This window comes from Eubalaena glacialis, chromosome 1 (genome assembly GCF_028564815.1).
Source record: "Eubalaena glacialis isolate mEubGla1 chromosome 1, mEubGla1.1.hap2.+ XY, whole genome shotgun sequence".
NCBI classification, from domain to species: Eukaryota; Metazoa; Chordata; class Mammalia; order Artiodactyla; family Balaenidae; genus Eubalaena; species Eubalaena glacialis.
In genome coordinates, this window is record NC_083716.1 from 221,819,085 (window position 1) to 221,832,183 (window position 13,099).

Genomic DNA, 13,099 nt, shown 5'->3' on the forward strand with positions numbered 1-13,099 from the left:
AATGAGTCGAGGCGGTCCACCTTGGCCGCTTCCACCATCTGTCCCTCTCAGACCGCGCGCGCGAGTTCTTGTCGCGTCGGGGAAATAAAGTCAAGCCAGATATAGAAAAAAAGCTAGATGCTTTACTGGGGGGTGATGGAGAGGGGGGCGGGAGGAACCTAGAGCTGCAAGTCGGAGAGGGTGGGCGCTGGCGTCTGCAAACAGTTGGTGGGGGGCGGCTCAATCGAGCCGGGCATCTCCGCTTGCTGCGGCCCCGGGGACGCCGCCGGCAGCGAGTCGGGAGTCAGAATCCTGGATGACAGAAAGCCCCAGGTAGTGGGGTCGGGGAGAGGCTTCCCGCCGAGCCTGCCCGCCCCTGCAGCCCCTTGCGCCCCTCCAGCGGCCGCTGGCCCGGGGCCCCCAACCTGGGAACGCTGAGCGGCGGCAGGGCGATGACGCGTGGCCGCGAAGTGAGCACCACCTCCCCGCGGCTCGCCTCCACCAGGATGTTCTGGATCACGTTCTCCAGCAGCGCCTCCTGCAGGCTAACGAAAGCCGGGAGCCTACGGGGCGGGAGGCGGGGGCGCCGGGGTCAGCGCCGCCACCGACCGCGCTCTCGTTCTCCGCTGGCCTCCTCTGTGCTGTATCGTTTGCCGCGTGCTCTACGTGGATTCTCACTTTAACTCCCCGCCCTCCCAACACTATGAGGCATCCTTGTTCCAATTTTACAGACGTTCTAACTACGGCTTAAACAGACCAAGTTGCCAAACGTCACGCTGCTGGTACACGTAATGGGATTCGAACCCAGGGAATCGGAGTCCCCATCCCAGGGCCAGGGTTGGGGAAAGGCATCGAGCGATGGGACGGTGCAGAAGGGACTCCTGGGGAATCCCACCACGGACAGAAAGCCACAGAGCAGCCCCAGGGAAAGGCGGTGCAAGAAGAGGTGGTACTTTTCTCCTGGCTCTAAAAACTCATTTAAGAGACTTTGACGACTATAATCACCCTCCTGGAAGTGGTGTGATGGTAAATGTTAATAGTCTGCTCTTGGAGAAGAAAATTAAAGCTTGGATCACCATTTCGTAAATACTCCCACTGAGGCCTTAAGCGTCCAACAGTGATGTCAATGAACACAATGAGTTGGAAAGAGAAGCTCACACAGGTAGAGCCCCAGCACACCATTGCCTCCTAGGATCCTTCTGCACTTGACCCACCACCCCCCCCCCCCTCCAAACCCTCACCTCGCTCTGGCTGCTTACCGGCTGATGGCCTCCTTCTCATCCTGCTCTTGCTTCTCCTTCAGTAAGACCTTCAGCTGTTGCTGCCACTGCCATTTCAGGGACTCCTGGGATGTGGGCTGCAGCGTGGGCTTAATCTCCGTCCAGGGCAACTTCTCTTCCTTCTCCTGCAGCTCCTCCTCTTCCATCTCCTCCTCCACCTGTTCCTCCTCTTCCTCCTCCAGCTCCTCCTCCTCCCCTTCGTCCTTCTTCTCCTCTTCCCCCTCTTCCTTCTTCCTCAGCCTCCGTTCGTCTTCCTCCTCCTCTTTGTCTTTGCTGACCTCAGAGCTGTTGGAGGACTGAGACATGGCTGGCACTAAGTGCAGGCTGCTGTTCTGGGCCATGAACCTTGCCGACTGCTCATTCCAGAACTGGCAGAAGTAAGGCATTTGCTCCACCAGGTTTCGGTCCACAGCCTCATGGAAGATCTTGTCCTCCAGCAGACCCCTGGGTGGCAGGGAGGAGGAGAAGGTCCTCACTGAGAGGCCTTGCAGCCCCCTGTGGGGGGCTCTGGCTTCAGGGTTCCCCAAGGGGTGGTTCTTGACTACTGTGTCCACAAACATGTGCTAAGTGCGGGGAAGGGAGCCCCTGATCAGTTGCTCCCTCCCATTCCTTCTTTAGAAAAAGGCATCTCTGGGCCCCGTGGATTCTTAAAGGTGAACATTATATGGTAGAGGAAGAGCCAGGATGTCAGAGTTACACAGATGAGGGCCGGAGCCCTGGAGAGACAGTGAACTGGCTCCAGACCACATCTACCAGCCATGACAAGGCAGAACTCGGGACCCAGCCTTGAGGATCCCTCCAGCCAGCTCCATTAGAGCTGTACCATCCTGGAGGGCCTGGGACCACCAGTGGAAGGATCTTGTGAGGAAGTTCTATCTTTCAGGAAAGGAAGGGCTGGGATTTCAGGGGCTTTGGGTGGACCCAGAATTGACAAATGAACTAGGGAGATGGAGGGGTGGGCATTTAGGGGGTGGGTGGTCACCTGATTATGGTGGTGAGACAGTCAGTCAGGAGCTGCTTCTCCTGCTTGGAGACAGGGGCCCACTTGTCCGGGGATTCTTCCTCACCAGCCTCCGACTCCTCCCCGGGGTACTTCCTCTTTGGCAGCTCCCTGGGGCAGGCCGTGGCATTCTGAGTGGCCTGGGCAAGCCACCACGCTGGGGTTGGGGGCATGAGCAGTGATGGCGGCTGCCCAGTCATGAGGACATAGGTGAGTCTGGGGCAGCCCCAGCCTTAACCCAACATAGTGCTGCTGCATTTGGGGAACCAAGCCCAACTCTCAGAGTCGGCACAGGACCCGGAGAGGCTCCAAGTTGGAAACGGAAGGAAGGAGGGGAGGCAGGGAGGCCTAAGTGGGTTCCCCAGGGGCTCTGGCTCTTTGCCCCCTCCTCATAAGGGCCTAACAGTAATGGGGGCATTCTGGGCCCAGCAGTGCCCCAGAAGTCCCAGTGATGCCGCACGTGCTCCAAGCCCTCAGCAAGGGTTAGGTCTGGGCAGTCCTGTTCTAGAGCGGGAGGGTGGCAGAGAGCAGAGAAAGCAGACCCCTCCCTCCCTGAGAGTTCACCGGTGCAAGAAGTGGCGGGTAAAGTCAGAGAAGTTGGCCAGGAAGTAGTCGGTGGCATGGGCGCGGGCAGTGAGGCCTAAGCTGAGCATCCCTGGCGAGGGCGGCTGGGGGCATGGCCAGCGTGTCTCCTCCTTTGCGATCTTAAGGTTCCAGCTGGTTGGCCAGTTGAGACACCACTGGTTCTTGATGGGGGGCAGTGTCTTTGGGAAAGGGGAGGCATGGATGACAGGGGCTTAGGGACTGCATTCCCATCACTGATGGGTCCCTAGCCCCCCAACCAGGTCTTTTGTGACACCCCTGGCATTTCAACCCCACCCATTGGCACTTTCATCCCTCCCTTCCAGAAGACTAGACCAGAGGTTGGAGGTATCTCTGGAGAGGAAGCAAGGATCCTCTCAAGTTATCCCAAGGAGATAGGCCTGGGCTTACGTCCTCACCCTGTACTTCCTCACAGGTTCACAAGCTGTACAATATGCCCTTCTCTGTGGAAGCAAAGAGACCCCTGCTTAGGATGTAAGAGGCCTAGAGGGACTCCCGTCTTCCTCCCCTTCCTGCTGACCCACAGAGGGCCTGAAATCAATGTCAGCACCTGCTGCCCTCTTGGTTCTGCCCAACTCCCAGCCACACCCTCTTCCAGAACCTTCCCTAGGGAAGTGTTGCCTGCAGACATGGAAAATCTGGTTACCTAACTAAAGGAAAGAAATGGAGATGCCACCAAACAATGCAGGCTGCCCCAAGGGTACTTGTCTGGTGCCCTGGAGCTTTGTGGTTTGGCTTGCTAAGGAAACAGCCTCCCTTATTAAGACTTAATTCAGAAATCCCTTCTCCCATAGCTCTCAAGGCATGATTTGCCTTCACAGTTGGGCCAGAGGTTCAGAGGGGAGTAACGTCTCCCTGGGGGTTCAGTGTGGAGTACACAGGGGTGATTGAGGTGCAAGAATGCAACCGTGGGGACTTCCCTGGTGGCGCAGTGGTTAAGAATACGCCTGCCAATGCAGGGGTCACGGGTTTGAGCCCTGGTCGGGGAAGATGCCACGTGCCAGAGAGCAACTAAGCCCGTGCGCCACAACTACTGAGCCTGCGTGCCGCAACTACTGAGGCCCGTGTGCCTAGAGCCCGTGCTCCGCAACAAGAGAAGCCACTGCAATAAGAAGCAACACAACGAAGAGTAGCCCCTGCTCACTGCAACTACAGAAAGCCAGCGTGTAGCAATGAAGACCCAACGCAGACAAAAAAAAAAAAAAAAAAAAAGGATGCAACCGTGGGGAGGAGGATCCAAGGTGGATATTTTGAATCATTTATTATCAGTCTCCCCTGCATAAATAGTAATAGCCCATGTTTAGTGAGTGCTTACTGGGTGCCAGGCACTGTTGTAGGCACTTTACATGCATTAACTCATTTAATCCTCGCAGCAGTGCCACAAAGCAGATAACAATTTATTCACAGTTTAAAATATTTTGGGGCTTCCCTGGTGGTGCAGTGGTTAAGAATCCGCCTGCCAATGAAGGGGACACGGGTTTGAGCCCTGGTCTGGGAAGATCCCACATGCCACGTAGCAACAAAGCCCATGCGCCACAGCTACTGAGCCTGCGCTCTAGAGCCCGTGAACCACAACTACTGAGCCCGCGTGCCACAACTACTGAAGCCCTCGCGCCTACAGCCCATGCTCCACAACAAGAGAAGCCACCGCAATGAGAGGCCCGTGCACCGCAACGAAGAGTAGCCCCCGCTCGCCGCAACTAGAGAAAGCCCGCACGCAGCAACGAAAACCCAATGCAGCCAAAAATAAATAAATAAAATAAATTTAAAAAATAATAAAATAAAATATTTTAACAACTTTTCTTTTTAACCTTTTTTTTTTTTGGCCGTGCTGCACAGCTTGTGGGATCTCAGTTCTCTGACCAGGGATTGAACCCGGGCCGTGGCAGTGGAAGCCCGGAATCCTAACCACTAGGTCACCAGGGAACTCCCTTTTTAACCTTCTTAATATGGAAAATTTCAAAAGTATACAAAAGTGGAGAGAGTGCTACAAAGAATCTTCCATTACCCCCCACCCAGCTTCAACAATTAGCAGTTCATGGCCAATTTTGTCTCATCTATACCCCATCTCTGGATTATCTTGAAGCCAGTCTCAGATGTCATATTATCCCCCATTATACAGCTGAGGGAACTAAGAGGTTAAATAACTTGACTAAGATCACAGAGCTAGAAATCATCAAAGTCAGGAAACAAACCCGGGCAATTTGTTTCCAGAGCCTGTACCTGAAACCACTACGCCGCACTCTCTTCCATCAGAAGGTGAGCTCTGCCTGGTTTCCCCTGGGTCCCCAGTGCCCAGCACCGGGTAGGTATTCATTAAATACAGGCTACATGAAGCAGGGAATGGTCAGCCAGCTTTCAGAATCCAGAGAGTCTCTTGGGGATGTGCTATGCTTAGCTTAATGAAAGAAATCTAATCTCTTAAGTCAGGCTGACCAGTTTTTTAGGACCACCTCTGATCACCACCTCTGTCCCCTCTGGCAAGGCCAATCAGAAAGCTCTGTGGTGTTCAAAGCCCACCCTGCCCTCCTCACCTTTGCTTTCCTATCTGTGATGGTGAACTCCACTTCCTGCCGCTCCTTCTCGTCCTTCCACTCCTGCAGTTCCTTACGGTACTGCTTCAGGAGTTTCTGCCGGTACACCTGTGGCTCAGGACAAGGAGAGAGAAGACCAAGGTCTGGAGGGCCTTGGCCTGGGCCTGTGCTGTGGGCCTCCCACTCTTCCAGAGGTTGGCCTTTGCCTCTCTCTGGGGGTCTGGGGATCTCACAGACCACCCCACACCTCAAGACTGGGAGCTGTGCACCATCCCAGCTTCTCTCTAAGGCTGATCCTACCTTGCATACCAGGTCCATGCTATAGAAGCTGGCATGCACTGAGGCCTTCAGGGTCACCACAAATGGGATCGTCTCTTCGGGAGCCACCTTTCCTCTCATAGGACTCACAGACACCTATTTATTTTGGGAAGGAGTCTCTGGAGCTTCACAGGGATCGGATGGGACAAGATGGGATAGGGGATGGGACGGGGTGGGATGGGATGGGATAGAGTGGAATGGGGTGGGATGGGATGGGGTGAGTCTAGAGCCCCTCTGGAGGTTCTGATTCTGCAAACACAGGGAACTCTCACCTCCCCAAAGTCCAGAGCCTTTTGCTGCCAGACAAAGACAATTGTCTCATTCTTGGAGATGTTGTTGAGGAACAGCAGGCGGCTGCACTTGCTCTGCACAGGAATGTTTCCCAGCGAGATATGAGATTGGGACAGGAAGACGTTCTGTTGGTGGAGACAACACAACAGCAGCTTTGGGAGGTGAAGAAATACTAAGCATAGCAACCACTACCAGTCACTGCGTGCTTTCAACAGGCCAGGTACCACTGTAGGCAACTGACATGCATTTGATCCTCACAGTGGCCCAATATATAGGCCACTACTATATATATAGGTACTACTATCATCTTCACTTTATAGATGTGCTGCTAAGGTTCAGAGAGCATAAATCATTTTCCAAAGGTCTCTCACAGGCACAGCTGGGATAAACCCTGACAGTCTCACTCTAAAGCCTATGATTTGACCATTAAAATAGGCTTGGAAGGGCTGAGAAATCAGAATTCGCTTAGAGAAGGCAGAACTAAAGCCAACAAAATTTGAGTCTCTGAAGGATGGTTGTAAATTAGTAGGTGATCAGCTGTTGGCATCTTCACTGGGCACACAGCAGGAGCTGTGTTGTAGGGGTATCTGGAAAGATTGAGGCCATGGAAGGGGCACTTTCTCTCTGTCTAGACACTGAGTGCCTCCAGAGCTGAGACTTTGTCTGGCTCTTCTCTGTGACCCCACAATACTCATCCTTCAGTAAGAGTCCAAAGAGGGTAGGAGTGGAAGAGTGGACAGGCAGATGTACTGGTGGATAGTAACTGGATGAGTGCGTGGATGGATGGATGGAGAAGTGGGTGAATGGATGGATGGAGAGATACGTGGATGAATAAACCCGCATGTGGATCAGTGGGGAAATAGATGGATGTGTCAGACCTCCCAACAGTGAAGAGTGTGTGAACTAAAGGTAGTGTTACTGACCCTAGATATTTCAGCAAAATCCATCTAGGTCCAGGGGAGAGACTGTTCTATGTGAAGATAATATCTCAGAGCCCTAGAATGGCAGAGCTTCTTTCTACTCCTTTCAATAGCCCCATCCCAATGCCCAGAGGCAAGGGCGGGTGGAGGGCCCTGCAGCAGGGGGAGTGGCCGGAGCAGGAACACCTGTGGGCACTAGGTGGCAGGGTAAGCCTCTCATGGAGCTGGTGCTGCCTCCTAAATCTGGAGGAGGGCTGCTTCCAGGTTCACCTCTGTATCCCTCCCTTCTCAACTCCGTCTCTTCTTTCACAGCCTCCCCATCCCTCTGCAGTGGACACCCTGGGCCCTCAGTCTCCTCCTAGGCCTCAGGCCTTCCCAGCTCCCTTCCCCCTACCTGTCCAGGAACCATCAGCCTCGAGTGGATGGAGCTATTGTCCCATGAGGAGATGTTGTGGAATGGGGCTGTGTCGCCCATGATGTGAGGGTCATAGCCCACTCCCTGGAAGCGGATGATGGCTGAGTTCCATCCCAGGATGTGTATGGGCACATCCACCTGGGAAGTTAGGAAGGTGGGGGAAGGCACTGGTCAGAGCAAGGCCTGCTGGGGAGGCCACCTCCAACCCCCTCCCCAAGCCCGTGTTAGCCCAGGCTGCTGCTCACCATGTAGGTCTTGGCCTCAATAGGTGAGAAGATCCAGAAGACAAGAGCAGTTGTACCTGGCTGGATCTCCCCTTTGGGGTTGAGGCAGCAGAAGATGGGGTGATCAAAATTTTTTTCCTGAACCTGCGACAGGATGCTGGTCTGGATCTCATATGTCACGGGCACCGAGCCACCGTTATACAGCTCATAAATCTGCAGGGGGGAGGAATAGGGAAATCTCCACACCAGCTCAGGGCTGCAATTCAGAGAGCCTGGGATTCTGTGTCCACTGTGGGAGGGCAGGTTGAGCCCCGTGACGTCACCCTTACAGTCCCAGAGCTCCCTTAAATACCTCTGATTTCCCTTATGGCTTGATCACCCAAGAAGTATATAACTATATTTTCAGCCTGTGACATTTTAGTATAATCTGTAATTCTTATTTTATTTGCTCTCAACTTACCTTAGTCAAGGTATAAGGGGACACTAATGCTTGTGTCCCTAGTGTTGGGATTTAGGGAAATGTCCATGCATGCACCATCCAGACCCTTCATCGTTTCCTAAGCTCTCATTCTAACTACCTGTGAGACTGCCACTTTCCATGTCTACCATTAGAGGTAGTTGTGCTTAAAGGCAGATAAGGGAGCAGAAGGAAGATATGAGGTCCCCCAAGACTAACTCCAACGTTGGGGAATCACAGAACGGCCTGCCTGAAACCAGAGATCTTCTGGTCCAAGCCTCCGTGTTAGAGATGAGAAAAAGGAAGACAGTGAGAATAAAGTTTGTCTGGCTTTAGGTCCAGCCCCCTCATCTTTCTCAGCACCCACTCCTGAATGTGCTGATGTTCTGTCTCTAGCTTGGACCACCCTCTGAGCTTCAGACCTGGTATCCAACTACTACTAAACAACTCCTCCTGGTTGTCTCATAGGCCTCTTAAATTCAGCCAAAACCAAACTCTTCACTCTAAAACCTATTCCTCCCCCAGTGTTTCTTGTTTCAGCAAATGGCACTACGTATTTCCAGTGGCTCAAACTAGGAATCCAATACATTTTTCATCCATCCCTTTCTCTTACTTCCCAGATCCAATCCCCAGCAAGTCCCAGTGATTCTGTCTTCAAAATGTAAATTAAATCTGTTCATTTCTCTCTGTTTCCTCTGCTCTCTTGCAGGTCCAGGCCACCATCTGTCATCATCTTATGAATGAAAAAGGAAGCTTGGCTGCAGTTGTAGAGTTTGGCTGGAGGTACAACTGGGTCTTCTCCAGATCTAGGGGCCTTTTCCATTGTCTATGTTCAGGGCCATGGGGGAGTGGTCTGGTCTCTCTGGCATGTGAGTCTTTGCCTTCTCTTTTGAGGGTCTGGGATTCTGGGTGGGGCTTCTGGGAAGCCAGTGGCGTAAAGGGTGGTGTAAGGCAGTGAGCAGAGCTCGGGGCTATGAGACCCCCTCTCAGGTCTAGGAAGCCCATTCCTCTGCCTCTAGGTTGAGTGGCTAGAGGCCCCTTCCCAGAAACAGAAGGGCTTCTCAATTGTTAGAAATTTCAGAGTGGTGAGATGTTTGTGAAGATACTATATCCTCTCTTGGAGATTTCCAATGTACATTTTCAGAACAAAGGAACCTGATTCCCTCCAATTAATAAAGAAAATTCTATAGCTTTGAGGATTTACATTCTAGCTTTTCACGCTCCAGAAAGATGCCCTTTTTGGGGCAGTGATTTTCAAACTGTGACAGAGACCCATTAGTAAGCAGGTCATGAAACCAATTTATCAGGTCATGTCCAGCATTTAAAAAATGGAACAGGGCTTCCCTGGTGGTGCAGTGGTTAAGAACATGCCTGCCAATGCAGGGGACACGGGTTCGAGCCCTGGTCCGGGAAGATCCCACATGCCACGGAGCAACTAAGCCCGTGAGCCACAACTAATGAGCCCACGCGCCACAACTACTGAAGCCCGTGCGCCTAGAGCCCGTGCTCCGCAACAAGAGAAGCCACCGCAATGAGAAGCCTGCGCACCACAACGAAGAGCAGCCCCCACTCGCCGCAACTAGAAGAAAGCCCGCGCACAGCAACGAAGACCCAACACAGCCAAAAATAAAAATAAGTAAAATAAAATAAATAAAACATTTTAAAAAATGGAACAGAATAAAATAACAAAGAAAACATCAGAGTACTTAGCATGTAGTGGTGCACGTATTGATTTGTTTTGTTTCAGTTGTATGTGTGTGTATGTACTGGGTTTTCCAAAATATATTAGTGTGGCTCATGGTCAAAGAAGTTTGAAGAACCCTGTGTTAGAGGAAGGAACTCCCTGCTTTTGCATGGGAATGAGGCCTGGCAAAAGGTTTAGCACCAGTGCCAAGAAGCTGAAACCTCTCGCCTTGGGTCTCTCCCAGTTGCCCAGTCTTGGGGTTCAACCTGCCACCCCACCTCTTAGAGTGAGGGCAGGGTCCTTGTCATCCTGTCAAGGGCTGATACAGATACACGGAGATCAATACTTAAGCCTCCTGGTGACCAGGACAATGTAGACCACTGACCTGCCTCGGGGGCAGTGTGTCGCCGATGGGGACAGGGATGAACTGATGGCTGGTGGAGGTGAAGTGCACGTACTTCTGCTCTAGCTTCACTGTCACACCTATGAAATTTAGCTGGAAATAGAAAGCCTGTGAGTAGCATCCTTCCCTGGGAGGAACTGAAGTACCCAGCAGAGAGATCTGGACCCCATCTCTCTAGGGAGCACGGCTCCCTGTGCCTCTCTCTTGGTTTTCCAGGACAGGACCAGGGCTGGGCCTCACCAGGATCTCCCGGCCATGGGACACCTTGAAGAGCACCGGGAGGCGATCAGTGCCAATGAACAGGTGGCTGGAATGGAGGAGAGAGTCTGGGATGAGTTACTGAACCCTGGTACGAGTGGGAGAACAAGAGGTCATGGCACACCTATGGCTTTGGGGGCAGCTACGTGGAAACCCCTGAGCTGGGATGGGGCAAGAGGAAAATTAAATTTCCCCTGCAGGTGGGAAGGCGGGGCCTTCTCAGGGTGGTGGCCACTCAGGGTACCCTGGAGTCACACAGTACAAGGCCAGCTTCCTCCAGGAGTCGGGGGGAAGGGGGTCTCCAGGACTGGAAGTGCAGGGCGGGCGGCGGGGGCAGCACCTGTATTTGAACTCCACCATCTGCTCTTGCCCAGGACTCAGGCTCCCAGCCTTGGGGCTGATGGAGAATATGCAATTGTCCTGCACGCGCATTTGGTGCAGCTCGGTGCAGTCAAACTCCACCTGCTCTGCCCACAGCTCCAGGTCGATCTGCTGGTCACTTGGGAAGAGGAAGGCCCTGGGAAAGGGATGCAAAGCAGAAGGGGTGGAGCCTCTCAGTCAGAACAGAGGCAGGAGCTCTGAGCCCCAGGCAGGATGGATGGAGGCCTTCTCTTCATCCCCCAGTAGGCAAGCTGTCCCATGCATGGCTGGGCAAACGCGGCAGTTGTGGATTCTCATTTCATAATGGCCCCCAAACGCAGGAACAGAAGCAGGGTCCTGGTGACTAAATGGAAAGTGGAGATTGGGGCTCCCATTGTGGGTGCCAGGGGTCAGGGTGCTGCTTATATATGTGGGCCACTATGAGCTGGGCGCTGACCCTGGAGGGGTTTGTGTGACAAGGTGTTAGGAAGGGCCATTTGAGCCACCTAGGAATGCCAGCAGCACCAACCAAGGGTCCCCAAGAGGGCTAGTAGTCTTGAATCCAAAGCAAGGCTGGGCATAGAATTAGTGCCCCTGTAATGCCTGGTGCTGTACTAAAGCAGATACTGCACTCTAAATGGTGACCAAATAAGTGACAAAGGGGTCCCAAGGTCACAATCTGAAAAGAAGGATCCCTGGACTCTCAGAGGGATGGCACAGAACTGTCCTCAAAACGGGCAGAGGTTATGATGAGGGAACATCCAGAAGGGGGAAAGAAAACAGCCAACACATCTGAAAAGGCTCAAGGGGAGTTGGGAAATGCAAATCAAAACTCCCTTGAATCAATCTTAAATATTTTCACATCTGAATCGTGACAAATAGTTACATCCAATGCTGGTAAGTTTAGAAAGAACGGACATCTTTGAACACAGGTAGGGAGAGAAGAAATTGCTACCACCTTTTGTTGTAGGAATTTTGACAGCATCTTTTAGAATGCTGCGGACTGCGGAAGCCTGCCAACCTGTCCCCCTGCCTCAAGCCACGAGTCCTTCCCAGAAGGAGAAGGAGTCCAAGGCCCTGCCCGCCCCCCATCAACGTTGCAGCCACGCTGTGCCCTCTTCTCTTACCCATGTCCGCGCTAGGCCCTCCGTCTGGGAGGCTCTTTGCAGCCTCTCTGCCTCTGCTCCCTGGGCTGCAGGTCTAGCTTGGCTGTAGCTTTCTCCAGGAAGCCTTTCTCATGTGCCCACCCCCACCTACCACTTCCAAAACAGAGGCAAGTGGCTGCACAAGCCTCTTTCACAGCACTTGTCACCCTGCACCAAAAGGTTGGTCCGCCCCACCTGGAGGGCAGGGCCTGGGCTCATCTGCATTGCTATTCTGAGCTCTGGGCCTGGAGCCTGCACCTAGGAAGCCCCAGTCAACATTTAGCCAATGACTTAATGAATGAATGAGGGAACAGATGATGTTAACCCGTGTATCTGATGCCTGTGAGGGATCACCCCTTAAATGCACGGCAGGTTTTCTGTCCTGCCTGCTGCTGCTTGCAGGCCAAGTCCACACTCCCCATTTCTTACTGGTCTCGGCAGGAATAAAACCTTCAGTCTGTTCCTTATGAGTTTAGCAGAGACCCAGCTAGAATTTTCAAAAATAGCCTTCTAAGAAATTGAAAGGAAACACAACAACACAGAAAGCCTAGGAGAGTCAAACCTTCCAAGGAAGGTTCCCTGCGTTTGGAATCCGGGAACAAGCACGGACTGCCTTCCTGAACCTCCAATGATCTCCCAATGGACGGCCCAGCTCGGTGGGCACTCTGCCCGGCTTTCCTCCACCCCAGTTTCCAGCAACCTGGACCCTCTCCATAGAGAGTGTGAGCTGGCTTGCTCCTACACAAATACACACGCATGCACAATCCACCAAAGTACCCTGCTCCACACCAGGACACGGGCCAGCGCCGCTTTTCCTGCCCCCACTCCTGAGCCCTGCAGGGCCTGGCTCCCAGCCACTCAAACAACCCAGGGAATGGCAGATCCAGAGCTCCAGGCGGGCCCTGGGCCTTCCCCACCAGCCTGCCAAGCTTCCCAGTCACTCAGGGCCAGGAGCCCTGAGTTACTCCCAGTCCCAGCCCTCCTCACACAGGAGCCGCCTAATGAATCAGCTCCCCCGGCATCCTCCACCACAGGGAGGGGCAGGACAACCCAGAGAGTACAGGGTGACCACTGCACCCCGGATGATGCAGCCCCCCACCAGCCTCACCCACACGCACCCCATGGCTCCGCTCAGGCAGGAAGTTTCCTGAGATCACAGAGGCCCCCCGCCCCGCATATGTTCACTCTTATCCACTCACTACCATGCCCAGGCTGGGCCCCTGGCTCT

The 13,099-nt window shown here is 53.3% G+C and overlaps 1 protein-coding gene across 1 annotated transcript in view; it reads right to left on the reverse strand.

Moving 5' to 3' along the window:
* Positions 1–158: 158 nt before the first annotated feature.
* CFAP65 (cilia and flagella associated protein 65) overlaps positions 159–13,099 on the reverse strand; it is a 40,290-nt gene continuing 27,349 nt past the window's right edge. Inside the window, exons 19-32 of the mRNA XM_061191159.1 lie at positions 10,707–10,883; positions 10,349–10,415; positions 10,091–10,201; positions 7,586–7,777; positions 7,320–7,478; positions 5,987–6,130; positions 5,697–5,810; positions 5,397–5,504; positions 3,261–3,305; positions 2,824–3,023; positions 2,242–2,370; positions 1,239–1,703; positions 405–542; positions 159–291 (exon numbers count right to left, since the gene is read on the reverse strand). Of these exons, the coding sequence (XP_061047142.1) occupies positions 159–291; positions 405–542; positions 1,239–1,703; positions 2,242–2,370; positions 2,824–3,023; positions 3,261–3,305; positions 5,397–5,504; positions 5,697–5,810; positions 5,987–6,130; positions 7,320–7,478; positions 7,586–7,777; positions 10,091–10,201; positions 10,349–10,415; positions 10,707–10,883 (2,182 nt within the window). The remainder of the gene's footprint in view (positions 292–404; positions 543–1,238; positions 1,704–2,241; positions 2,371–2,823; positions 3,024–3,260; positions 3,306–5,396; positions 5,505–5,696; positions 5,811–5,986; positions 6,131–7,319; positions 7,479–7,585; positions 7,778–10,090; positions 10,202–10,348; positions 10,416–10,706; positions 10,884–13,099) is intronic.